Source organism: Callorhinchus milii, unplaced genomic scaffold (assembly GCF_018977255.1).
Source record: "Callorhinchus milii isolate IMCB2004 unplaced genomic scaffold, IMCB_Cmil_1.0 Scaffold2, whole genome shotgun sequence".
NCBI classification, from domain to species: domain Eukaryota; kingdom Metazoa; phylum Chordata; class Chondrichthyes; order Chimaeriformes; family Callorhinchidae; genus Callorhinchus; species Callorhinchus milii.
In genome coordinates, this window is record NW_024704743.1 from 123,604,518 (window position 1) to 123,632,162 (window position 27,645).

Sequence of the window (27,645 nt, forward strand, 5' to 3'; positions counted from 1 at the left end):
ACGGACACACTAAAGTCTTATGTTGTAACTTGTTAGTTTTCTCACTGCTGTCTGTACATAGCTTTCAGACGGAGTTGATATCACAAGGTGGGGTTACAGTAATGGGAGTGGGGGGGTGGGGGGCGGTGCTGCTGAAAGGAAAGGCAGATCCCATTGTACACACAGCGCTCTCTCTCTCTCGCTTGCTCTTGCGCTGTCTCTAGGCGAGGCTGAAGGCCGAGGGGGGTTTGGTTTTGATGGTGCGGGTGATGGCTCCAGCCTGCTTCACTGCCCGCACGGTCTGTGCCTGTGACCCGACTTTGAGCTTGTGCTGGGACAGAGGAAGGAAATAAACCACGTGTGAGTTGTAATATTGTCATCATGTCGTTGCACAAATCAATCTGTGGAGCAGATTAGAAGCAAACCCCCTGTAGCTCAGTGGTTACAGAACTCGCCTCACAAGCGAGAGGACCAGGGTTCAATTCCCAGGCAGAGCAAAACCTTAGGCAACTTTCCTTACTCCACACATCTCTGTTTACCCAGAAGTAAGTAGGAATCCAGTTGTTAAGTCAATTGGTGGATCACTTTTCTGGGGATAATAATCTACATTATTCTGGGAAATGCCTTGAGGCGTCTCAATGATGTGATAAGGAGTTATATCAAATGTAAGGATTATTATTATTGGGATGTTTAAAGGGAGATGGACAGTTAACTGTAAACACAGAGACGATTAAAGGTTGTTATTGTTGAAACAGCTTGACTCCTTCATTGATGTTCCTTTTCAACTGCGCCTTCAGTCACTCTCCTACCCCCACCAATTGCCCTCCACCCCTCCTGATCTCCACCCTCAGCTCAGGTCCAAATCCCATCGTGTCCAGTGCCTTGGGACATCCTCCTGACGTGAAAGGCTCTGTGTAAATGCAATTTGTTGTTTTTGTTAAGGGTGTGGGGAAACAGTGCAGAAATACGATTGAAAGCTGCTGGTGTAGTGACTGTGTGACCTACCCGCTGCTGCATCCTCATCCTGGCATTGTAAAAGGCAACAGAGTCCGGGTTCTCCCTCAGTATCTCCTGCTGGACTCTCTGAAACCTCTCCTTATCATCTTCATTCTGGGGAGGGGAACAGGCAGTAACTTCAGGACACCGACTGTTCTCTTTGGACACACACACGCACGTACACACACACACAGCGACTGTTCTCCTCGGACACACACACACTGCTCCCAGCTATTCCACACCCTAACCACTCTGTGTGAAAGATCTCTCCTAACCTCCCTGTTTGCTCGTTTACTAACTCTTACCTTCTGAGCTGATTGAGGGATGCAGAGGTCTGGGTTGGAGGGGAGGGAACGCTGGCACTGACAGGTGACTTACCAGTGAGGCAATCCTGGAAGCGGGAATCATTCCGGGTCGAATGGCCTCCGGCAGTGGGGAAAAGCGCAGGTCGGGGGGCAGCAGGTACATCTCATTGTACCAGGTCTCGAACTCTGCAGGTCAACACGAGAGGAAGAGGAAGAGAGTCTCAATCAATCCTCCCACCACCTCACCTCACAACAGGCGTCATGAAGGAGTCAAACCCGTCTCAACCATAAGAACAATCCTGCAGATTAACTCACTGTCGGGTGTATCTCGCTGTGGTTTAAAGGGTTAAATTTAGGATGTAAACGTGGTCTCTATTCCCTTGAGTTTGGAAGGTTGAGGCTGATCTGATTGAGGTGTTTAAAATAATAAAGGGATTCGATAGCGTAGCGACAGAGAAACTATTTCCTCTGGAGGAGGAATCCAGAATAAGGGACGTCATCTTAAAATTAGAGCCGGGCCATTTAGGAGTGAAATCAGGGGCAGTTTTTCACATAAAGGGGAGTGGGACGTCCTCCTGATGTGAAGGATGCTATCCAAGTGTTATTTTGTATTGTTGGGGAAATCTTCAACTCTCTCCCCAAAAGGCTGTGTATTATTGCTGGATCCATTCATATTGTCCAGACTGAGGTGGAGAGAGGTTTGTCAGGTCAGGGGATCAAAGGATTGGGGCAAAGGCGGGTAATTGGAGCTGAGGTGCAGATCAGCCATCATCTAATCGAATGGTGGAACAGGCTTGAGGGGCTGATTGGCTGGGAAACATACAGCGCAGAGACACATGGGAGGTGTGTTGCACAGAGGTGGCTGGGGGGGCCTGTGGGAGGCGTGTTGGAGATCGCAGGGAGATGTGGGGAGGCATGTAGAGCAGAAACGCCAGGAGGCGTGTTGTACGCATGTGGGAGGGGTGTGGCAGGTGTGTGGGAGGCGTGTTGGAGCCCAGCTGACAAGTACCCAGCAGCAGGCGGTGTCGACACTGCTCCACCAGGCGCTGGCAGTAATGCACCTCCACACGCAGGTCCTTGAGCACCTCCCACTCCTGACGGTATTGCTGCTTCAGGGTCTTCAGCTGCAGGATCAGGTTTAACTCCTCCTCGTCAATTACCGGCTCCCCCTCCTCACTCACATACTCTCCTACAGGCCACAGATACACAGAGAAAGGGGAGAGAGGTCACTCGACGGTGAGGGATTTGTACCTGAGCTGGTGGGTTGCAATCAGGAGGGGTGGAGGGCAGGGTGGGTGGGTGGAGGGCAGGGTGGGTGGGTGGGTGGGTGGGGGGCAGGAGGGTGAACAAAGGCGCTGTCACAAAGGAGGGTCTTGAGACGGGTCTTGAAGGAGGTGAGGGAGGGAGCGAGGAGAGTGGAATGTGCGATGGAGTTTCAAAGGGTGGGGGGCAGAGAGGCCCGAAGGCTTGCCCGCCGATGGTGGGGCGGGGTGGGGCGGGGCGGGGGATGTGGAGTAGGCCCGAGCTGCTGAGCGGAGGGAACCTGGACTGCTTGAATTGACCAAAGTGTTAGACTAAAGAAAAATCGCAGAGACTCACGGACTTGCAGCCGCTTGAAAGCCAAGGACAGTGGAAACTTGTGCATGGAACAGGGTCAAGAAATTAAATAACCCTCACAGAGCGGGCAGGGCGGGACGGTGTTAGCAGGTCACACGGGTGGGAAGGAGCAAGGCCGTGGAGGGCTTTATCTCAACGACGTGGTAAGGCACCATATCAAATGCAAAAGCCCTTGTATTTGGTTCACCCACAAATATACAGTCAATTCACTTTACAGTGTGTTCTGTGAAGCGCTTTGGGATGTCCTCCCGACGTGAAAAGCGCTATATCAAATGCAAGGATTATTATTATTATTATTATTACAGCGCCTTATCACGTCAGTGAGATAGCTCAAAGCGCTTCGCAGAATATATTATTTAGTGACTGTATTTTGTGGGTGAAACGCGGCAGCCAAAGGTTGTCAGGAGGGACTTGAAAAAGGGGAGAGAGGGTCAAGGCGGAGGGATTGATGGAGATTGTTCCACAGTTTGGGGGCGTATAATAAGAAATAATAATCATTGCATTTGATATAGGGACTTGTTGCGACGTCTCTAAGCGCTTCACAGAATATACTGTAAAGTGTAGTGACTGTGTTTTGGGGGCAAAACATGGCAGCCAATTGCGCACAGCAGCGTCCCACAGACAGACATGGATTGAGTGAGCACATTTTTTTAAAACGTTTTTTTAAAAGGGGATTTTTAGCCCCGGAAAGGCGATCCGCCAATCGACTAACAGACGGGTTCCTACTTTGTGCTGCGTCACCAGAGGTGTGTGGAGTAAGGAAACTTGCTTAGGTTTCGCTCTGCCCGGGAATCGAGCCCAGGTCCTCTGACTTGCGAGGCGAGTGCTCTAACCACTGAGCTACAGGACTATAGACTAAGACATAAGACGGGGTGGGGGTAGGGTGAGAGGGGATTAGGGTCTCTTCACCTTGAAGCATGCGCTCGCCCTTCTTGCTGTGTAGTGACTGTTTAGTAACATCGATGTCCTCCTTTATGTTATTGATGCGGTTGGTAAGTTCCCCCATGTGCAGTTTCTTCTCGTTGAAGATCACCTTGTTCTCTTTTAGAATACGCGAGATCTCTCTGCCCTTCTCTGCTTTGAAGATCTCAAAGGCGATCTCTCGGGACGGGGGAGTCCTGAGACACAAACAGCACAGCACGAATCAGGAAGAGCTAGGCCAAGCACACCTAAAGCCATCACATAGCATACATATAGGAACATGAGAACAGGAGGAGGCCATTCAGCCCCTTGAGCCTGTTCCGCCAAGCTATAAGATCGTGGCTGATCTGCACCTCAGATCCAATTACCCGCCTTTGCCTCATATCCCTCGATCCCGACCTGACAAACATCTCTCCACCTCAGTCTGGACAATGTGAATGGATCAGCCATAATCCACAGCCTTTTGGGGGAGAGTTCCAGATTCCCACTGTCCTTTGTGTGAAAAACTGCCCCTGATTTCACTCCTAAATGGCCCGGCTCTAATTTTAAGATGACGTCCCTTATTCTGGGTTCCCCCTCCAGAGGAAATAGTTTCTCTGTAGCTATGCTACTGAATCCCTTTATAATTTTAAACACCTCAATCAGATCAGCCTCAACCTTCCAAACTCAAGGGAATAGAGACCAAGTTAAGTTTAAGCAACCGGTCCTCATAATTTAACCCTTTTAGCCCTGGTATCATTCTCTGCGCTGCACCCCCTCAGAGCCAATGTATCCTTCCTGAGGTGCAGAGCCCAAAACTGAACACAGTCTCCATATGGGGTCTGACCAAGACTCTGGACAAATGAAGCATCAGCTTCAGTCTCTCACATCAGGACAACTTCCAAAGCGCCTGCCTTTGCTGGCTGGGCGGCGAGGGGTGGGGGAAGGTGTGGTCAAACGGTAGGTCTCAAAATGGACTTTGGGATGGAGTTCCAGAGATCAGAGAATGGCTGAAAGCTAGTGCTGAAGGTGGCCGGATAGGGCAGGGGAAATGAAACAGGCCAATGTTTGCTGAGCCAAGAAAGCAGGCAGGTCAGTGTGGTTTGAGGAGGTCGTAGAGTTAGGATGAGGTGAGACTGAAGGGCTTTGAAGGTGAGGATGAGGATTTTGAACTCTATCCCCTGGAGGAAGGGGAGCCAATGGAGCCGGGTGAGGGTGGAGGTGATGGGGTCACGGAGCCTAGTGCGGGAGAGGACACGGGATGCAGAGTTCTGGATAATCTACAGCTTCTGGAGGGAAGAGGTGGGGAGTCTGGCGAGTTAGCATACTCGAGTCTGGATGAGATAAAGGCACGGATGAGGGTCTTGGTGGCCTGAGGGGAGAGGTAGTGGTGGAGACAGGTAATGTTTCGGGGGTGGGGGAAAGCTGGGCAGTTCCAGAGCAGTGATGTGGTGTTTAAAGGGCAGTTAGAAGTTAAACAAAACACAGAGGTTCCACACTGGCTCTGTGAGGAGGAGATGGCATCCACGCCAATTGTTACTAAGGCCTTGGCAGGTGAGGAGTCAATCACGAGGGCCTCAGTCTTGTCATAGTTCAACTGCAGGAAGTTAGCTCTCATCCAGGACTTAATGTCTGACATAGGGTGATTTACAGCACAGGAGGAGGCCATTCGACCCATCGGGTCTGCCCTGGCTCTCAGGGCAAGCTGTCCATTCACCCCTTAGTCCTGGCCTATCCCTACACCCCTTCACACCTCTATCCTTCATGTACCTCTCTACTCTTTCCTGAAACCCACACATCCTGCTCCGCATCCCAACTACTCTGTATGTGAAAAATCTCTCCTAACTTCTCCTAAACTCACATTGTACCTGTGGCTTCCAGTTGCTGATTCCCCGACCAGTGGAAATAGCTTCTCCCTATTCACCTATCAAACCCTCTATCAGGTTCCCTTCCCTGTGGAGGTCACTTGTGGAATGTGTTACGTGAGGAATCTCCGGGCTGGTGAGGGGGTGGGGGGGGGGAACAAGGACAGGCTGTGGAGGCTGGTGGAGGGTGAAGCTGAAGTGATAATAAGAACAGATAGCGTTCCCTGAGAGGGTCTCATTACCCGAGCCTGACTTCCTCCAACTTGGGGATGGAGTCGGATCGAATCGGCTCGGTGCTCGTCACCTCTGACTCCCCGTACATTGATTCTCTCCCTTCTTTATACACCCCCTCCTTATGAGATGACTCCTTCTCTTTGTCTTTCTCCTTGACCTCCCTGTGGGCCGCTTCCTTGGCCTCCTTCAGTTCCTTGTGAGCTGCCTCCTTGGCTTCCCTGGCTTCCTTCCTGTGGAAGTCCCTGGTGGAACGTGTTAGGTGAGGGATCTTCAGTTCACATATTGGTTCCATGTCCTTTCCTGAAGGGGTGCTCCCTCGCTTGCCACAGGTACTGGGAATGAAACACATTAGAGTAGAGTTTATGATGGTTGAGATTGGTCATGTTAGTTATGAACTGTTCAATAACTGACCAGCAGGGGGCAGCCTCCCACACTCTCCCTTGACCTCCATTTTATTGAAGATCAACAGGGCTTTGAAATGTAATTTCCAGTTGGTGGGACAACTTACAACAACAACAACAACAACAACAAAATGTACCTAAATCACTTATAAGTTATTGTTTTTGTTGAATGTTTGTGTTCTGGGCTCGATCTTCTGAAGAGGAGTGAAGTCCATAATTTCTAAGTTGCTTAACTTCTAAGCCGCTCTCAGACTCAGGGGATGTTGGGGAAAGGTGACAGCATTTCCTGAGGGGAGGAGCAGGGAAGGTTCTGTCACTGCTGGTAGTTCTTTATGAAACAATCTAACTAACAAATAACAACAACTTGCATTTATACAACAACGAAATGACATTTACAAGCCGTCTTTCACGTCGGGAGGACGTCCCAAGGCGCTGGTCAGTCAGGGATCTGTATCCCAGCTGGGGGTTGGGGTCAGGAGGGGTGGAGGGCAGGACGGATGGGGCTAGGAGGGTGGCTGAAGGCGCGGTCGAAGAGGAGTACCGTGAGACATGTCTTGAAGGAGGCGAGGGAGGAAGCGCGGCGAAGGGATTGCGGGATGGAGTTCCTTCACGCAGGTAGCGCCTCGGAGGTGGCAAATGATTATTATATTCTACACAGATCTTATGCGCGGTGACGGGTTTCCGTATGTGTCAGACACCCGGCTGACCAAAAAAATCCTGATCTTTTTATCTTTTTCCCCATTTTTCCTGCTTAGCCTTTAATTCTCCCCCCACCCCCCCCACCACCCTGCCCACTCTCCCCCTGTTACTTCCCAAGTAATAACCATCTCCCTTTAAACACCCTGAATGTTTACAGCAGGTGGGTTGAGCTGTGATGTGAGACCTGTGGGTATCTGCTGGGACTGACCTTGACGCGTCTTTGTTCCTCCTGCTGCGGACACGCCTGGATTTGGTGGTGGGAGGAGTGGGCCCAATCCCGAATCCACGCCCATCAACCTCTCCAACCAGGGGTTTTTCTGGCTCCACCACAGGCTCAACCTGTAACATACCACAGACACCATCACACCATCGCACACTTCCAATCTGCACGCACACCAAACACCATCGCACACTCACGAGAACACACACCAAACACCATCGCACACGCATGACGTGCGCGCGCGCGCGCACACACACACACACACACCAAACACCATCCCACACTCACAATGTGCGCACACACACACACACACCATCCCACACTCACAATGTGCACACACACACACACACCAAACACCATCCCACACTCACAATGTGCGCACACACACCACACTCACACACATAGCCAAAAACATAGTCAAAGAGGAAGGTCTTGAGACAGATCTTCAATGAGGTGAGGGATGGGGCAAGATGGGGGGGGGGACTCAGTGAGGGCAAACACCACCCACACACCATACACACACACACCATCTCTCCCATCCATTCCTCTAACTCCCTCCCCCTCTACCCCCTGTGCCCACACAATACACATACACACTATGCACACACATGCACACACACACACACACGTGTTAGGCGTGGGAGCAGTTTAATGGTTGTGTCCGTTTTGATGAATGAATGGTGGGGGGGGGGGCTAAAAGGCTGTGACCATTTTAGTGAAGGGGGGGGGGTGGGGGTCATTTGTACAGCCACTGACTGGAACATAATAATAATAATAATCCTTGCATTTGATATAGCGCTTTTCACGTCGGGAGGACGTCTCAAAGCGCTTCACAGAACACACTGTAAAGTGAATTGACTGTATATTTGTGGGCGAACGCGGACAGTCGAGATTGAAAATGACCAATTTATTATTGTTTTTGGTTTTGGAGGATTATTATTAGGCTCTGTGTGGAGTAAGGAAACTTGCCCAAGGTTTCGCCCTCTGCCTGGAATTGAACTCAGGTCTCTCACTTGCAAAGCGAGTGCTCTAACCACTGAGCTACAGGACTCCATATCATAACATCTCCAGGAGCAGAAGTTCTGACCCTAGGATTCTCACACAGATGACACATGTTACAGCCATGTGTTTAACATGTCCTGATAGACCTGGATACCTTTTCATCAACGGGTGAGGTGACTTCATCTGTCCGGTCGATCATGGTGTACTTTGCGCGAAACATATCCTCGATTTCCTGCGCTTGTTTTCTGGTGAGGTGGAGGTGGGGAGAGACAGCGGTGGAAGGGGGGAGGTGGGGGGGAGAGAGTGGTGGAGGGGGAGAGGTGTGGGGAGAGAGGGGTGGAGGTGGGAGGGAGAGAGGTGGGGGGAGAGGTGGGGGGGAGAGGTGGGGGGGAGAGGTGGGGGGGAGAGAGGTGGGGGGGAGACAATGAGAGGTCAGGATTTTGAAAGTGAACATTGATGGGAATCTCCGAGCAGTTCCGCTGATCGCAGAGATCAGATTAGTATCAGACGGTTGTTGGTTTTGAGCCCCGATCTGAGCTCACAGTCCAGACTGATGCTCCGGCACAGTGCCCAGTGCCCAGTGCCCAGTGCCCAGTGCCCAGTGCTGGGGGGAGCGCGGGCTGCAAAGTCGGAGGCACCATCATTTGGAATGAGAGTTAACCTGAGCTCTCGTCTGTGGCACTGTTAATATCAGGGCTTAATGGCTGTGACAGGGTCCGGCTACTGGATGAACTGTGGCTGTGATGGCAGTGGTCACAGAGGGGTTAATGCTATGACAGGGGTGGGGCTATGGGACAGCGGGTGGGGCTACAGGACAGGGGGGTGGGACTACGGGACAGGGGGTGGGACTACAGGATGGGGGTGGGACTACAGGATAGGGGATGGGACTACGGACAGGGGGTGGGACTACGGGACAGGGGGTGGGACTATGAGACGGGCAAGGCTACAGGACCGGACGTGGGGCTACAGAACAGGGGGCGGGGCTACAGAACAGGGGGCGGGGCTACAGGACAGGGGGCAGGGCTACAGGGCAGGGGGAAGGGCTACAGAACAGGGGGCAGGGCTACAGGACAGGGGGCAGGGCTACAGGACAGGGGGCAGGGCTACAGGACAGGGGGCAGGGCTACAGGACAGGGGGCAGGGCTACAGGACAGGGGGAAGGGCTACAGGACAGGGGGCAGGGCTACAGGACAGGGGGTGGGGCTACAGGACAGGGGGTGAGGCTACAGGACAGGGGGTGGGGTTCTGCGCCAGACTCACTGTAAGAGGTACTTGAACTGTGCGAAGACCTCGCGGAGCTGCCGGAAGTTCACAACCTTTGAAACAAAATGGAAGAAAAACATGTGATGAGCTGTGGTGACACTGTCCTCAGTCTGTGTGTGTGTCAGATGTGTCACTGACACCCGTCACCGTGACCAGCCGGTGTCTGACACACACGGAAACCCGTCACCGTGACCAGCCGGTGTCTGACACACACGGAAACCCGTCACCGTGACCAGCCGGTGTCTGACACACAGACACCCGTCACCGTGACCGGCCGGTGTCTGACACACGGACACCCATCACCGTGACCAGCCGGTGTCTGACACACAGACACCCATCACCGTGATCAGCCGGTGTCTGACACACAGACACCCATCACCGTGACCAGCCGGTGTCTGACACACACAGACACCCATCACCGTGACCAGCCGGTGTCTGACACACACGGAAACCCGTCACCGTGACCAGCCGGTGTCTGACACACATGGAAACCCGTCACCGTGACCGGCCGGTGTCTGACACACACATTCTGACATCTTGCTGCTGTTGTACCGCCCTGCAGCCAGTGCAGCCCCGGGGAGACCCCACTTCCCCCCCCAACTGGAGGATGTTTCTCGAGATGTTATGCGACGTGTTCTCCTGTATAAATACAACAATAACAATGTGCATTGTACAGCAGTGTCTCAGAGCGTTGCTTTTGGGAAATAAAGCCTTCAGGGAGTTGACTTTGGAGCAGCTGGATTTTCCCCCGATGGAGAGCGAGCTGCCGCTTGGTTTGGAAGCTGGAACTGGGGCACGTTACTGCGAGTGCGAGAGTTGTTCAACGCTCAGAGAGGAACGGCTATCTGTGGGGCTGAGGAGAGCGTGGATAGCAGGAAGTACTTTGACTGCCAGTTCTTTTGAGGTCTCTCTCCTAATTCCTGTGGAGTCCTGTAACTCAGTGGTTAGAGCACTCGCCTCGCGAGCGAGAGACCTGGGTTTCATTCCTGGGCAAATGTTGGGAAAGTTTCCTCACTCCACACGCCTCTGTTTACCAGCAGTAAATAAGAACCCAGTTGTTAGTCGATTGGCGGGTCGCTATTCCAGGGGTAATAATTCCTTCAAAAAATTAAAAATAATAATAAACTGATCATTTAATCCACGACTGCTTGTGGGACACTGCTGTGTGTAATTGGCTGTCATGTTTCGCCCACAAAATATACAGTCACTACACTTTATAGTATATTCAGTGAAGCGCTTTGAGATGTCTTGAAGACATGATAAGGTGCTATATTAAATGCAAGGATTATTATTATAATAATACCCAGGATAGATGTTGTTGAACTCTCCCTCTATCCCTCCGTCTTGTTACCTCCTTCCCCATCTTCAGGTCATGCCTGAAGACCTTCCTCTTCGTCCGAGCCTACGGTCACCTCCCCCTCCCCCTGGCTTGGTTTCGTGCTCTGCCACTGTCAAGCGCTCTGGGACCCTACCTCTGCATGGGGGGTGGGTGGGATGGAGCTGCATAAATGCAGGTCGTTGTTGTCTATGTGTGTACAGTATTGGCCGGACTTCCATCATTTATAGGTTTGTAGGGCGAGAGAGAAGCCTGACAGGTGTGTGTGGCCAGTCCTGGGAGCACAGGGATTATAGAACACTCACATTGATCTCATCCAGGGTTCCCTCCAGGAAGCGGCAGACCTGGGAACGGATATCCTTCAGCTGGTTCTCTGTCAGCACCTCGTAGCTGATCTGCCCGCGGTTGGTCTGTGGCAAAGAAGCAAATCACATATATCCATATTAATAATAATAATAAACTTTGCAGTCGATAGAGTGCCTTATCACATATTCGAGATGTCTCAAAGTGAGGGACACACCCTGGTCACCAGGAGAGTATACGGTGCAGGTTGGCAAGAGCCAAGGTTTAGGCGAGACCAAAGCGTGCGTTGAGGTAACTACTGGAGTCTAACCAGCTAAACCCACACGGCTTGCCATTGAGAGCACTGTCTGGCAAGCTTTCCCGCTGCTTGTCCAGCTAGGACCATCCTCCCTATTAGGGCTTTGGCTGCAGGGAACTGAGTGGGAAAAATTCTCCAAAATTCTGGAGGTTAACTCTAATAATAATACATGTTCCAGGCGCAGAATCAAATGCAAGGATTTTTTTTTGTCCAGCCGAGTGTCCGACACAAGCGGAAACCCATCACTGTGCTTAAGGGACTCCAAACTAAGCTGAGAATTCCATGCATCTCACTTACACATGGAAATCCCAGCGATAGATTGCTGGAATGGAGTGAGCAAAGACTCTTGTACTGTAAGGCCTTTGTAGAAAGACAAAGACAGTGTAGACCTGGTATTGCTATAACAACAACAACTTGGATTTATATAGCGCCCTCCACACAGGGTATTTACTGACAGGAACACTCAATGTCCACACGGCTCACCAGGACATCATGCATCGTCAACTCATCTTTCAGCATCTGGATCTCCTGCTCCAGGTTCTTAACCGTGATCTGTAAAATAATAATAATAATCCTTGCATCTCATACAGCGCCTTATCACGTCTTCGAGATGTCTCAAAGCGCTTCACAGGATATACTGTAAAGTGAATTGACTGTATATTTTGTGGGCGAAACGCGGCAGCCGATTGTGCACAGCAGAGCCCCACAAACAGTCGTGGATTGAGTCATCAAATTAATAATTTTAAGGCATTATTACCCCCGCAAAAATGATCCACCAATCGACTAACAACCGGGTTCCTATTTACTGCTGGTAAACAGAGGCGTGTGGAATAAAGAAACTTGCCTAAGGTTTCGCCCGGCCCAGATCCTCTTGCTTGCGAGGCGCGTGCTCTAACCGCTAAGCTACAGGACTCCACACAAATAATATGTCAGGACTGAGCCAGAGAGCTCACACGCTGCGGGCAGCCAAGCACAGGACAGGCTGGTCACGAAGTCCTGCTACCCCATGGTTTTTCTTCTAATAAATATTTTTTGTTGCAGACGAGTCGAGTGTAACAATGTCTGACACCAGTAACTTCCTCGTCACTCTGTCCATCCATGTTACAGAAGATATCGCACTGAACATGGTGATGGATCATTATCTGCCGTGAAAATTATGGTGCTCACACACTAAATACAGTTAAACACTTGTACTGAATAACAGCAGATAGGAAGAAGCTAGGAATTGGGCGCCTCCTCTCTGTCACAGAGATTTAAAACAAATGGGACAGCCTGAAAATCAGGACGGTAAGAAGTGACCTGATACAGTATTCCTTCACATGGAATTACTGAGGGTGTGACATTCACTGCCCCAGGAGGCCATCCAGACAGCAACGATCGGGGTTAGAATCATAGAACCTTACAGCACAGAAGGCAGCCATTTGGCCCATCGCGCCTGTGCCGTCCCTTTGAAAGAGCCACCAACTAGTCCCACTCCCCCGCTCTTAACCCAGAGCCCCGCACAGTTTTTCTTTTCAAATACCTAATCAATTCCCTTTTGAAAGCTATTAACGAATCTGCTTCCATCAGCCTTTCAGGCAGTGCATTCCAGACCGTAACAACTCTCTGGGTAAAAAAAATTCTCATCTCCGCTTTGGTTCTTTTGTAAATGATCTTAAATCTGTGTCCTCTAGTTACTGACCCTCCCACCAGAGGAACCAGTGTCTCCCTGTCTACTCTATCAAAACCACTATTAAATCCGCCCTGAACTTTCTCTGCTCTAAGGAGAACATTCCCAGACCCTCTGGTCTCTCCACAAGGGATTGTTGACAAGTGCGGTGTGGGATAGCCATGAAGTAAGGGTTGACGGGGAAAGGTGGGGAAATGGAATGACAAGATCTGGTATGATCTAATACAGCCGACTTGAAAGGCTGAATGGTCTCCTCCTTCTCCTGTGAACACAGAGCAGGGAGCCACCCCCAGGGAACCCTGGCAGTTCTAGATCTTGTTCTAGATATAAGGCTTGTGGCCTATAAGACCATTTTGTCTTGAAATTGTGGAAAATCCTTACATTTAATCTTAATTTGGAAGCTGGTTGACCACGATACTTTCACCCACAAGATACACGGTCAATTCACTTTACAATATATTCTGTGAAGTGCTTTGAGGCCTGATAATCGCTTGGGACGCTACCCAGTGTGAAGGGCTCTATATAAATGCAGGTTGTTGTTGTGTCAAATGCAAGGATTATTAGTGTTTTATTAAAAAGACCAGCTTCCAAATTAAGAGCAGATATTTTAGACTCAACATATGTTCACTGTTTGAGGAATGTCCATGTGATTTGTTTGTGGGGAACAGGGAGTAGGTGAGAGGTTCCCAGGTAAACAGAAGCCAGACCCACAGCCTGGGCACTCACCAAAGGGTCTCTGTGTATGTTGGGGGCGGGCTCGATACTCACACACGACATCCTCAGTGCAAAGCGCAGTGTGGCGAGCTGGAGAGAGAGGCAGGGAGCTCAATATAATCAACCTGATGTTACTGTCAGATCTCAACAACAACTTGCATTTACATAGCGCTCCTCGCACAGGATAGCGTCCCAGAGCACTTGACAGTAGTGGAGCACGATGCCGAGCCGGGGGGAGGGAGAGGTGACCATAGACACGGTCAATTAGGAAGGTCTTCAGGCGCAATCTCAAGATGGGGAAGGTAGGGCAAGGCGGAGGATAGAGCAAGAATGTTCCTATGACCCCTTCACACCTGCCCAGCCTCACAGTCAGAGATTTTGTTTGGTCAGTTGTGTGTCTGACACATATTGAAACCCATCACCGTGCTTAAGAGTATCCAAACTAAGCTGAGATTCCCATGCATCCCACCTACACAGAAATCCCAGAGATAGACTGTTGGAATGCAATGCTCTCTCTCTTCCTGGAGGGACACATCTTGCTTACCTAATTCCGGAGAGTATTAGGCATAGGTTGGCAAGAGCCAAGGCTTAAGCGATCAGCTCTCAGTCTGATTGTCAGCCAACCTGGTAGATGGTAGGAACAAAAGAGGAGTTGCTCTGAGGAGCAAAGAGATCTGGGGATTCAGATCCACAAACCTCAACAAGTAGCGGACACAGGTAGGTAAGGCTATAAAAAGGCCAATGGGGATTTGGGATTCATATCCATAGGAATCATAGAATCTTACAGCACAGAAGGAGGCCGTCAGTCCATCGTGCCTGTGCCGTCTCTTTGAAAGAGCCACCAACTAGTCCCACTCCCCCGCTCTTATGTTTCCTTTTTAAGTTCCTATCCAATTCCCTTTTGAAAGCTACTAGCAATTCTGCTTCCACTACCCTTTCAGGCAGAGAGTTCCAGACCGTAACAACTCTGAGTGAAAAATTTGAGTATAAAAATGAGGAGGTGATGTTGAAGTTATACAAAGCTCTCGTTAGACAACATTTGGAGTATTGTGTGCAATTCTGGTCTCCACACTTTAGGAAGGATATAGCAGTAATTGAGAGTACAGAGTAGATTTATGAGGATGATACCAGAGCTGACAGGTTACTGCTATCAGAAGAGACTGGAGAGGTTGGGCCTTTTTTCGCTAGAGAAGAGATGTTTTAGGGGGACCTAATATAGGTGGTTAAAATCATAAAAGGGTTTGATGAATAGTCTGTTCCCACTAGTTGTGGAGTCTGTCACCAGGCGTCATAAGTATAAGATAGCAACTGGGGATCTAAAGAGAATTTAGGAGGAACCACATCACGCAGAGAGAAGTGAGATTGTGGAACTCGCTGCCTGAAGCAGTGGTGGAATCAGAGAGTGTGGATACATTCAAGAGGAAACAAGACCTTCACATGAGGGAGGGAGGGAGATGGGTGAGGACTTGTGTGGAGTATGAACACCAGCGTGGCCTGTTTCCATGCTGTACAGACTAAATCATTGTGATGTCTGTCCATGTCCCCATCCCCTCTCCCTTTTGTTGACTGTTATGTTTGGAGGCAGTAGCTTGAGTGCCGCACTCACACCTGGGACACAGACATGGGGAAGGTGGGGGGGGGGGGGGGTGAGGGGGATTCTCGATGCGGTTCTTACCGTTTCCTCGATCTGCTCAGCGTTACCGTAGACATTGGCTACCAACACCGTGTTGTTGTTCATTCCTGCCGGGAGGTCAGAGGGAACATTACAATCCTTGCATTTGATATAGTGTCTGATCACGTCTTCCAGATGTCTCAAAGCACTTCACAGAATATACTGAATTGACTGTATATTTTGTGGGTGAAACGCGGCAGCCAATTGCACACAGCAGTGTCCCACAAAGTTGTGAATTGCGATTTTGCTTTTTTAGGGGATTATTACCCCGGGAAAAGCAATCCCCTAATCGACTAACAACCGAGTTCCTACTTACTCCTAGATAAGCAGAGGTGCGTGGAGTAAGGAAACTTACCCAATGTCTCGCCCTGCCCGGGAATCGAACCCTATCGTTTGCAAGGCGAGTGCTCTAACCACTACACTACAGGACTCCACAACCCTTTCATACTGCGCTGTCAGTGCCATGTGTATTACCCCACACAAGGCAATTTCGTCACCAATACAGGCATATTGAAGGAATACAGGATCATTCCTGCCAGCTCCGATTTTCATACTTTTCCCCACATCCCTTATTTCCTTGATCTCCTTATCTATCTATCTAAATTTGCAGGTGGGGTAGGAGTGAGGGAATGGGAATAGTTGATAGCTCTTTCAAAGAGTCGGCACAGACACAATGGGCTGAATGGCTTCTGTGCTGTAAGATTCTATGATCTCCTTTTAAACCTTCTGTGGCTGTAAGCTCTGCCCTCTAACCTGGTACACTTGCCATCTGGCTCACCGTCGCCGTTACCGGGACCAAACTGGGACTGCAATGTAGGCCACGCTGCGTTCTTTGGACAGCTGGAAAATTCCATCTACAGAAACAACGGGTGGCTTTCTGCCTGCGTCTGAGACATCTCAAAGATGTGATAAGGCGCTGTATCGAATGCATAAAGCGCTTCACAGAATATACTGTAAAATGAATTGACTGTATATTTTGTGGGTGAAGCCAATTGCACACAGCAGCGTCCCACAAACAGTTGTGGAATCAGTGACCATATTATTATTACTATTTTTTAAAGGGATTATTATACCCGCAAAAGCGATCCGCCAATTGACTAACAACTGGGTTCTTACTTACTGCAAGGTAAATAGGGGCGGTTGCTAGAAGGTGTGGTTGAAGCAAACAGCAGCATTGCAGTTAAGAGAAAACACGGTGTAGTGGAGGAACCAAGGGATTTGGGTGTCCACATACACAAACCACTAAAAGCTGGTAGTCCAAAAAGTTATCAATAAGGCTAATGGGATGATGGCTTTTATGGCTCAAAGGGGCTGGAATATAAAAGAGAGGAAATAAAGCTTCAACTATATAGAGTCTTGGTCAGATCCCATCTGGAGACTGTGTTCAGTTTTGGGCTCTGCACCTCAGGAAGGATATATTGGCTCTGAGGGGGTGCAGCGCAGAGAATGATACCAGGGCTAAAAGGGTTAAATTATGAGGACCAGTTGCATAAACGTGGTCTCTATTCCCTTGAGTTTGGAAGGTTGAGGCTGATCTGATTGAGGTGTTTAAAATAATAAAGGGATTCGATAGCGTAGCTACAGAGAAACTATTTCCTCTGGAGGGGGAATCCAGAACAAGGGACGTCATCTTAAAATTAGAGCCGGGCCATTTAGGAGTGAAATCAGGGGCAGTTTTTCACCCAAAGGTTAGTGGGAATCTGGAACTCTCGCCCAAAAGGCTGTGGATTATGTCTGGATCCATTCACATTTTCAAGACTGAGGTGGAGAGATGTTTGTTTAGGTCAGGGATATGGGGCAAAGGCAGGTAATTGGAGTTAAGGTACAGATCATGATCTAATAGAATGGCGGAACAGGCTTGAGGGTCTGAATGGCCTCCTCCTGTTCCTATGTATACAGGAAGAAGGCAAAGGTGAGAAGGGGAATAGGAGGAGTGGGGTCTCTTGTGGAGTATGAACACCAGCAGGGACTGGTTGGGTTGAATTACCTGCTGTGTGTTGTGTAACTGTATTTTAACTCTATGCGTCTCTTTCTCACTCATCTGTCTCTTGCTCATCTTGTCTATGTGACTTACCAATGGAATCCTTCAGCACGTGTGTGAGCTTACACTGCCTGAAGGGCACGTGCTCCCTCCTGGGGTCAGCTAGAGCTAAGATGGTCTGCTCCAGGAAGGACAGCGACTTATTGATGTACAGTGCCTCGCGCATCATCTGTCCTTCCGACTGAAGACACACAGCAAGCAGGGGACACACAGCAAGCAGGGGACACACAGCAAGCAGGGGACACACAGCAAGCAGGGGACGCACAGCAAGCAGGGGACACACAGCAAGCAGGGGACACACAGCAAGCAGGGGACACACAGCAAGCAGGGGACACACAGCAAGCAGGGGACGCACAGCAAGCAGGGGACAACATTAGAGACAGCACACATCAGGGCATTGCTTCATTTCCTCCACATCAATAATAATAATTCTTGCGTTTGATAAAGTGCCTTATTACATAGAATAATACGGCGCAGAGGGAGGCCATTCAGCCCATCGTGTCTGTGCCGGCTCTTTGGAAGAGCCACGCAATCAGTCCCACTTCCACACTCTTTCTCCCCATATCCTTGCACATGTTTCCTTTTCAAGTACCTATCTAATTCCCTTTTGAAAGCTGAATCTGCTTCCACCACTCTTTCAGGCAGTGCATTCCAGACCGTAACAACTCTCTGGGTAAACAAAAACCTCCCCTCAAGGTTCTTTTGCCAATTATCTGGTACCCACCCGCCAGTGGGAACAGTTTCTCCCTATTTACTCTATCAAAACCCCTCATAATTTTGAACACCTTCATTAAATCTCCCCTTAACCTTCTCTGCTCTAATGAGAACAATCCCGGCTTCTCCAGTCTCTCCACATCACTAAAGTCCCTCATCCCTGGTAACATTCTGGTAAACCTCCTCTGCTCCCTCTCCAAGGCCTTGATATCCTTCCCAAAGTGTGGAGCCCAGAATTGGACACAATACTCCAGCTCAGGCCTAACCAGTGACTTATAAAGGGATAGGAGGTGGAGAACAGAGCCAGAGGTGAGGAGACACTGAGAGTGATGAGGGCGGCCTCCAGACTTACCCCTGTCTTATGCAATCGCTCCGACCCCGCCAGGTCCACCATGTTCAGCTTCGAGGTTAGGTACTTGTCATCTGAGGAATTCCTCTTCCGAGACTGTGACGAGGAGGAGAATGCAAGGAGGTTAGTGTCTGGAGTGGAGGGCGCTATATAAATCCAAGTTGTTGTTGTTGTTGTTGTTGTAGTCACTGGGATAATAATAATAATCCTCGCATTTGATACAGCGCCTCATCACGTCTTCGAGACTTCTCAAAGTGCTTCACAGAATATACTGTCAAGTGTAGTGACTGTATATTGTGTGCGCGAGACGCGACAGCCAATTGCCCACAGCAGTCGTGGATTGAGTGACCAAATTTTTTTAAAGAGATTATTATATGTGTGTGTGGGGGGGGGCTGGGTGTACAGATGTGGGGGGGGCTGGGTGTACAGATGTGGGTGGGGGGGGCTGGGTGTACAGATGTGGGTGGGGGGGCTGGGTGTACAGATGTGGGGGGGGGGGCTGGGTGTACAGATGTGGGTGGGGGGGGGCTGGGTGTACAGTTGTGCTGTGAGTGGCTGTGGTGAGAGACGTGCTGGGCTGACCTCGATGTACAGGGTAAAGATGCAGTGGGATCGGGAGGAATTCTTGTTCAGTGTGTGGCAGCCGATGACTCGGTTGGTTTCACCCTGTGATCAGAGAGAAGGGAAACTTACTGAGCAGCGTCAGAGATACAGACAGACGGGCGCACAACATTTTACGATAATAATAATAATAATAATAATAATCCTGGCATTTGATATCGCCCCTTTTCCCGTTTTCCAGACGTCTCAAAGCCCTTCACAGAATATACTGTAAAGTGAATTGACTGTGCATTTTGTGGGCGAAACGCGGCAGCCGATTGCGCACAGCAGCGTCCCACAAACAGTAGCAGAATCAGTGACCAAATTATTATTATTATTAATATTATTATTATTACTATTACCAGATTTTGAGGTGGGTGCAATACCTCACCCTTCTACTAGATGGAGATCGTGTGCTTTGATACATCACCGATAGACCACGGCCACCCGGTTGCACTGGACCAGAGAGCTCAAGCTCTGGAGAACATTGTTGCGTACCAGTTTATTGGACAAACCGCTACCAAGTTGTCCTGCCAAGAGTGAACAGACAAGTCAAGTCGGAGGCCGAAATCTGACCGTACCTTCAGCAAAGCAGCCCCCCCCCCCCCCCCAGCAACGTATTGGAGTCAAAACTCAAAATACTGCAGATGCTGGAAATCTGAAACAAAAACAGACGTCGCTGGGAACACTCAGCAGGTCAGGCAGCATCCGTGGGGAAAGGAAAGTCAGTCAACGTTTCGGGTCCGCTTTCCCTTCTCCATAGATCTACTCCAACATCATCTTGGAGGCTAAACACAATCCTAAAATCCTTTTTTGCCCACCACCCACTCCGTGCCCGCCCCCCTCAGGCCGCCTCAATCTTCATAACAAATGCCAAGTGCGAGGAGGTCATGGACTTCTTTTCATCTAAAATTCACAACATCCGCCAGGCAGCCTCATCCTCCTGACTCTTGTCACCCACCACCATGCCCTCTCTGCCCCCCTCACCCTCCCCATCATCTGCTCCTACCACCACCCCCATCCTACATTCCTTCCTCCCCATCTCTCCCTCCTCTCTCTCACCCACCATCACCTCCATGAAACCCACCACCTTCTGCCTCGACCCCTTCCCCACCAAGTTGCTCGTCACCCAGCTCCCCTTCCTCTGCCCACTACTGGCTGACGTCATCAACCAGTCCCTCTCCTCCGGATCAGTCACTGCCCCCCTCAAAACTGCTGTCATCATCCCCCTCCTCAAAAATCCCTCCCTAGATCCCCAAACTCCAGCCATTACCGCCCTATTTCCTGCCCTTCCTCTCAAAAGTCCTAGAACGGGTTGTGGCCAACCAACTCCCCGCACACCTCTCCTCCCACTCCCTCTTCAAACCCCTCCAGTCCGGTTTCCGCCCACAGTACAGAGACTGCACTTGTGAAAGTCACAAATGACATCCTCTCTATCTGTGACCAGGGCTCCCTCTGCCTCCTTGTCCTCCTGGACCTCTCCACCGCGTTCGACACAGTCGATCACGCCATCCTCCTCCACCGCCTTTCCTCCGTCATCCACCTCAGTGGGACCGCACTGGTTCGAGTCCTACCTCACAAACCGCCAGCAGTACATCTGCACAAACGGCTTCTCCTCCCGCTCTCACCTGGTGACCTGCGGGTACCCCAAGGATCCATCCTTGGCCCCCTCCTCTTTCTGATCTACATGCTCCCTCTTGGGGATGTCATCCGCAGACATGGGGTACATTTCCACATGTATGCAGACGACACCCAACTCTACCACCTCTCTTTGTGCCCCCCAGTCCCCTGATGTTGTCAGCTGCCTGTCAGACCTCAGGGGCTGGATGAGCGCAAATTTCCTTCAGCTGAACGTTGACAAGACAGAAGCCATACTCTTTGGCTCTCGTTAACGTCTAAAATCTCACAGCTCTCACCTCCTCCACCTACCCGACCTCCCCCTAAAACTCTCCGAACCCGTACGCAACCTAGGTGTCAGGTTCGACCCCCAATTATCCTTCCTCCCCCACATCCAGTCCCTCACCAGCACCGCTTTCTTCTACCTCTGACGCATCGCCCGTCTCCACCAATACCTCTCCCCAAAAGCCGCTGAAACCCTGGTCCGTGCCTTTGTCTCCTCTCGGCTGGACTACTCTCACGCCCTTCTCGCCGGTCTCCCATCCACTACTATCCATAAAATCCAAATCATTCAAAACTCTGCCGCCCCCATTCTCACCCGCACCAAACTTCACTCCCCGATCACCCCATTCCTTGCCCTCCCCCCCCACCCCCAAACTCTGCTCCCCGATCACCCCATTCCTTGCCAGACTGCACTGGCTGCCTGTCCCAGAGAGGATCGACTTCAAGATCCTCTCCCTTGTATTCAAGTCCCTGCACTCCTCTGAACCCCCCTACTTCTGTGACCTCCTCTCTCCTCAAAACAGTACCCATTACCTTCTTTCCTCCGGGTCTGGCCTCCTCCTCGTCCCCCGAGTCCTCCGCTCCACCCTCGGCGACCGTGCCGTCAGCCACTATGCCCCGAGGCTCTGGAACTCCCTTCCTCACTCCCTTTGTCTCGCTCCCTCTCTTCCTATTTTCAGGTCTCGGCTGAAGACCTTTCTCTTCGACCGTGCCTTTGGTCACCTTCCTCCCCCTCCCCCTGGCTCCCCCCCCTCCCCATCCCCCTGGCTCTCCCCCTCCCCCGGTTCGGCCCTGGGATCCGTTACTGTGGAGCACTCTGAGACACCATCTGGCGTGGAGGGCGCTATATAAATCTAAGTTGTTGTTGCTGTTGTAGATGCTGCCTGACCTGCTGAGTGTTCTCAGCGACTTCTGTTTTTGTTTCAGTGTATTGGAGTTTCAGCCTTCACTGTTAGGATGATAGGAACATAGGATTATGAGGAGGCCATTCAGCCCCTCGAGCCTATTCTGCCATTCTATAAGGTCGTGGCTGATCTGTACCTCAATTCCAATTACCGCCCTTGCCCCATTTCCCTTGATACCCTGACCTAAGAAACATCTATCCACCTCAGTCTTGAAAATAGCTCAAGAGTCCCGACGTGGAGCTTGAACCCACAATCTTCAGACTGAGAGGTGAGAGAAAATGATAATAATAATCCTTACATTTGATATAGCGCCGTATCACGTCTTCAGGACGTCTCAAAGCGCTTAACAGTGAATTGACTATATTTTGTGGGAGAAATGCGGCAGCCAAATGCGCACAGCAGTGTCCCACAAACAGTCGTGGATTGAGTGACCAAATTATTATTATTGGCTTTTTTGAAGGGATTATTACCTCCAGAAAAGCGATCCGCCAATCGGCTAACAGTCAGGTTCCTACTTACTGCTGGTGAACAGAGGTGTGCGCGTGTGGAGTAAGGAAACTTACTACAGGACTCCAATGACACAAAAAAGACACAAATATAAGGAGCATCTCTAACAGTGAAGAAGATTGTAAGCAACTTCGGGAAAACAGAGACAGATTGATTGATTGGACAGAAATGGCAAATGAAATTTAATGCAGAAACGCATGAGGTCCCTTTTGGGCGGGAGAATAAGGAGAAGTATGTGCTAAATGATAACATCTAAGAGTAGAAGAGAGCGTACGTAACATTGTAAATGTGGGAGGACAGGGGGACAAAGCTGTGAAGAAAATAAATGGGAAGTTTATAAATGGGGACATTGAATATCAAGGCCAAGAGGTGATTGCTGAACCTGTATAAACCATTACATCAGCCCCAGTGACAGCTGGTTACAGCATGGATACCCACTTTATGAAGCGAGAGAGGGAGGAGATTGACGAGCAGAAAACCAGGGACGATTGGAGACGTTTTTTTAACCAGAGGGTTGTTATGGTCGGGAATGCACTCCCTGAAAGGGGGTGGAAACAGATTCAATAGTAGCTTTCAAAGGGGAAGTAGATAAGTACTTAAAAAGGAAAAATGTGCAGGGCTACAGGGTAAGAGCGGGGGAGTGGGACTAGTTGGTGGCTCTTTCAAGGAGCTGGCACAGGCTCGATGGGCCGAATGGCCTCTTCTGTGCTGTAAGATTCTATGATTGGTTTGACCTGTGAGCAGAGCCTGGAGGAACTGGAGCGACTGTCAATGGAAACAGAGGCTGAACAGAAAGCTGATTGAGATGTGTATTTGGTGAAAGGAGATAGGCAGCAATGATTGCCACCCGGTCCTGAGTCAGGGAGAGTTGTTAGGATGTGGGGGTCGAGGCAGAATCCATGTTAATTTTTGACAGTTTCCTCACCTCAAACAAGAAGTTCAAAGCCTCCTCCTCATTGTTGGTCAGATGAATGGATAGGCCCTTGACGTGAACGCCTTGTGCATCATCCACCACAGCTAGCTGGGAGTCGCTGGCCGGGGTATCAGGCAACGTGAACAGCAGGTCAAAGAGGTTCTCGTTGTAGATCTCCAGGTAGGACACACGCACGATGAACATGTAGTCTATTCGCTCTTCCACCTCCTTAAACACCTGCAGTATCAGCAGAGAACGCAGTTACCAGAGCACACACACTTGGTACAGCACATTCTGTCTCTCACACAGAGAAAGAAACACACAGAGAATGAGTGTTATGTAGTGCTGCTATCAGGACTGTGTAGTGTATAAACATTGAAGCCAGTGTTAGCCCGTGGCTGAATACCTGCTGAATGGCTCTGGGGATGATCCCTCGATATTGGAAGTTCTCAGTGGTTCCTGTCATGGTGTAAGTTTTCCCAGCTCCTGTCTGCCCATAACACATTATTGTACCTGCAGGAAAGACCATACAATGCTGACAGCCACTTATACATGTGTTCCAAGCTCCTCAAGAGGTGAAACTTACACGTTCCTTCCCCTTGTCCTCCCCCAAATAAAGGACGTTTTGGTTTTACTGAAGGCCCAGTAGGCAAAAGCCACTGAGGCTAAAATTAGCCCTAGCAGAGTCTTAGGCCATCTTGAATGATCATTTTGTCTTAAAATTTACGACTGTGCAAAATTGTGAAAAGACTTTCAAAATCCACTCTTCATTTGGCGACGGGTTGTTTTTAAGAACTGCAGAAAGTTGGCTTCTAAACAGAAATGTCTCCACAATTCTGTGAGTTCCGAAATGCTACGCCAAAATGGTTTGACAGGCTAAGAATTGGGCCTCAGTGCACACAGAGGCTAATCTGCATCACAATGTTTTACACACACAGTGACTAGCCGGACGGCCGGGGTGTTAGAATTTTGGGGGTAAATTTATAGTGACAGATTTGTAAGATGTTACAAAGCCCCATCGTGCCTGTGCTGGCTCTCTGACAACAACAACAAATAACATTTACGCAGCGCCTTTCACATTGGAAAAACGTTGCAGAACACCTGGATAGTCAGGGATTTGGATCCGAGATGGGAGTTGGGATCAGGAGGGGTGGAGGGCAGGGTGGGTGGAGGGCAGGGCGGGTGGAGGGCAGGGCGAGTGGAGGGCAGGGCGAGTGGAGGGCAGGGAGGGTGGAGGGCAGGGAGGGTGGAGGGCAGGGAGGGTGGAGGGCAGGGCAAGTGGAGGGCAGGGAGGGTGACCAAATGTGCGATCGAAGAGGAGGGTCTTGATATGGGTCTTGAAGGAGGCATGGGAGAAAACAAGGCAAAGGGACTGTGGGGTCAGAGAGGCTGAAGGCCCGACCGCGAGGAGGGAGCGGACAGGTTGATATGGAACCTGACACAGCTCAATTTGAATCAAAAGCCAGGAAGGCTTGCAGGTAACGGGTTAGGCGGTCGGCAGTCGGTTGGTGCTGGAGGCTGGGGTGTGAGCAGAGCTGAGGGATGTACCGTTGTAACCGTTGAGTGCTTGCTGCACCACGTTCTTGGCCACACTGTTGTACATGTCCTCCTGCGAGGAGTGGTGTATGAACTCATCGACTTTGAAGGACCAATCGGTTTGCTGGTTGTTCACCACAAGCCGACTCAGGTCACGCTTCACATGAATGTTTATTGTCTGTAACACACAAGACATCAGCTTAAACACCCCTCACAGTGACACTTGCATACAGACGCGCACACGGAAACAGAGACACACATATATGGAGAAGACAGAAGCCATCCTCCTTGGCTCCCACCATTTCATCTCTTCTGGCTCTGACTTTCCCAGCTTTTCTCTCAAACTTACTAAACCTGCTGCACCCTTAGCAAACGCTTCAACATTCATGATAATAATAATCCTTGCATGTGATGCAGCGCCTTGTCACATCTTCGAGACGTCTCAAAGCGCTTCACAGGATACACTGTAAAGTGAATTGACTGTGCATTTTGTGGGCAAAATGTGGCAGCCAATTGCGCACAGCAGCGTCCCACACACAGGCGTGGAGTGAAGGGAGGGAGGGACTGCGTTCCCCTTCCTAAGGAAACTGTTTCGTCCTGCCCAGGAATTGAACCCAGATCCTCTCGCTTGCGAGGCGAGTGCTCTAACCACTACGTTATACGACAGAAAACACAAACACTACGTGGAGAAGACAGAAGCCATCCTCTTTAGCTTTGACCGTTTTAGCTCTTCTGGCCTCTGACTTTCGCAGCCTTTCTGTAACTGAGTGGTTAGAGAGCCACCTCACAAGCGAGGGAATCTGGGTTTGATTCCCAAGAGGCCGACATGTTGGGCAAGTTTCCATATTCTACATGTTTACCGAGCAGTGAGTCGGAAGCCGGTTGTTGGATCGCCCACAAATATGCAGTCAATTGACTTTACAATATATTCTGCGGAGACATGGTAAGGAGCTATATCAAATGCAAAAATTATTATTATTAAACCCAGATCATTACTTGAGGATATTTCATGACATTAGAACAAGAGGACACAGGTTTAGAATGTAAAGGGCAGTTTCAGGACAGACACAAGGGCGACAGTAAGGAAATGGCAGGCTCGTTGGATAAATACTTTGCTTCCGTTTTCACAGTAGAGGAAGAGGACAAAATAGCAGCGGTTACAAGGGAACCTAAAAATAAGGCAAAGTGAAATGCTAAAATGGATTTAATATAAATTTAAAAAATGGTAATGGAGAAAAAGATAAAGATAAGAGAAATGATCACTTAATCCATGACCGTTTGTGGGACACTGCTGTTCATAACTGGCTGCCGCATCTCACCCACAAAATATACAGTCAATTCACTTTACAGTATATTCTGTGAAGCGCTTTAAGACGTCTCAAAGACGTGATAAGAATCTGTATCAAATACAAGGATTATTAATACCTCTTTCACACTTACTGAAGCAGTGTGCAACCGCTTCGACACTCAGCTTTCCTTTCTCCCTCACGTCCGGTCCCTGCCTTCCCCTCCGTCACACTGTCCCAGTCTGCCCCTGTCTCACACCCAAACTGCCAAAGCACTGATTTACCCCTTCATTAACTCGAGCAACACGTTTGTAAAGCACTCCTCATGGGTTTCCCCAGTTCCATCATTATTAAGCTCCAACTCATCTAAGTTTCCGCCTTTAACTTCACCCTCCACCTTACCCCCTCCTTCCTCACCAGGTCGCGCCTGAAGACCTTTTTCTTCCACCTTGGCTAAGGTCACCTCCCCCTCCTGGCTTGGAGTCATGCTCCACCACTGTCAAGCGCTCTGGGACTCTATCCAGTTTAAATACGTGTTGTTTTTTTTATTGTCCTGGTCCTCATCTATAAATGGCTCCATACCCATGCCTTTCATCTCTCTCTCCGATCTTCTCAAGCTTGTTCACCCCTCTGCTCGGCTAACCCTGGTTTGTTGTGTGCCTCTCCATGTCACCATCGTGGCCACATGTAGACCCTGGACCCCTGGACTGCCTCCTCCCAGCCCTCCCGCTCATCCCCTCTTTCTCTACTCGTCTATAAATCTGGTCTCAAATCCTACCTCTTCAACCCAGCCCGTTGTCACCTCTCCCTTCCTCGGCTCGGTTTCTTTGTGAAGCACTCTGAAGCATTATGTACGTGAAGGGTGCCATACAAATTGTTGTTGTTGTCTACACAGCCACCCATGTATATTGTCAGAATTAACATTTTGCTAATCCGGGTGTCTGAGAAATGCAGAAACCACCGTTTCCAAACCAGCCTGAGTGATCCACATACACCTATCACATATACTATACAGACATCTCCCTGTGTCTGGAATGGAATCCATATTCTCTTACCTAATTCCGGAGAGTATTAGGCTCAGGTTGGCGAGAGCCAAGGCTTGGGAAGCCCATAAGCCCATTGAGCTGCTGGAGTTAACCAGTTGAAAACACACAGCTTGGCCATTAAAGTGCTGTCTGGCCAGCTTTCCCGCTGCTTGTCCAGCGAGGACCAGGTTAGTTAGGGCTTTGGCTGTGGGGTTACCAGGAGCTGAGGGGGAGGATTCCCGGCCCCCAGTGACTGGTTCGCCCTTCCAGGTCCTGCTGATGAGCCGGGCCGGGCTGTGCTGCCATCAGCAGTGAGTGCCCTGGGACACTGCGGCCCCTCCTGGTCAGGAACCGGACTGGAGACCGGCACAGAGGGTCGATTCTGACATTCTGAGGC

General features: G+C 50.1%; 1 protein-coding gene across 1 annotated transcript in view; it reads right to left on the minus strand.

The window, feature by feature from the left end:
* Positions 1-115: 115 nt before the first annotated feature.
* kif9 (kinesin family member 9) overlaps positions 116-27,645 on the minus strand; it is a 27,780-nt gene continuing 250 nt past the window's right edge. Inside the window, exons 2-20 of the mRNA XM_042332543.1 lie at positions 24,950-25,115; positions 23,808-23,914; positions 23,414-23,638; positions 19,160-19,243; positions 18,581-18,673; positions 17,548-17,695; positions 15,477-15,541; positions 13,814-13,891; positions 11,902-11,970; positions 11,123-11,227; positions 9,479-9,534; positions 8,373-8,463; positions 7,205-7,335; positions 5,905-6,228; positions 3,807-4,015; positions 2,290-2,469; positions 1,354-1,466; positions 985-1,089; positions 116-310 (exon numbers count right to left, since the gene is read on the minus strand). Coding sequence (XP_042188477.1) covers positions 200-310; positions 985-1,089; positions 1,354-1,466; positions 2,290-2,469; positions 3,807-4,015; positions 5,905-6,228; positions 7,205-7,335; positions 8,373-8,463; positions 9,479-9,534; positions 11,123-11,227; positions 11,902-11,970; positions 13,814-13,891; positions 15,477-15,541; positions 17,548-17,695; positions 18,581-18,673; positions 19,160-19,243; positions 23,414-23,638; positions 23,808-23,914; positions 24,950-25,115 — 2,460 coding nt within the window. The 3' untranslated portion in view covers positions 116-199. The remainder of the gene's footprint in view (positions 311-984; positions 1,090-1,353; positions 1,467-2,289; positions 2,470-3,806; positions 4,016-5,904; positions 6,229-7,204; positions 7,336-8,372; positions 8,464-9,478; positions 9,535-11,122; positions 11,228-11,901; positions 11,971-13,813; positions 13,892-15,476; positions 15,542-17,547; positions 17,696-18,580; positions 18,674-19,159; positions 19,244-23,413; positions 23,639-23,807; positions 23,915-24,949; positions 25,116-27,645) is intronic.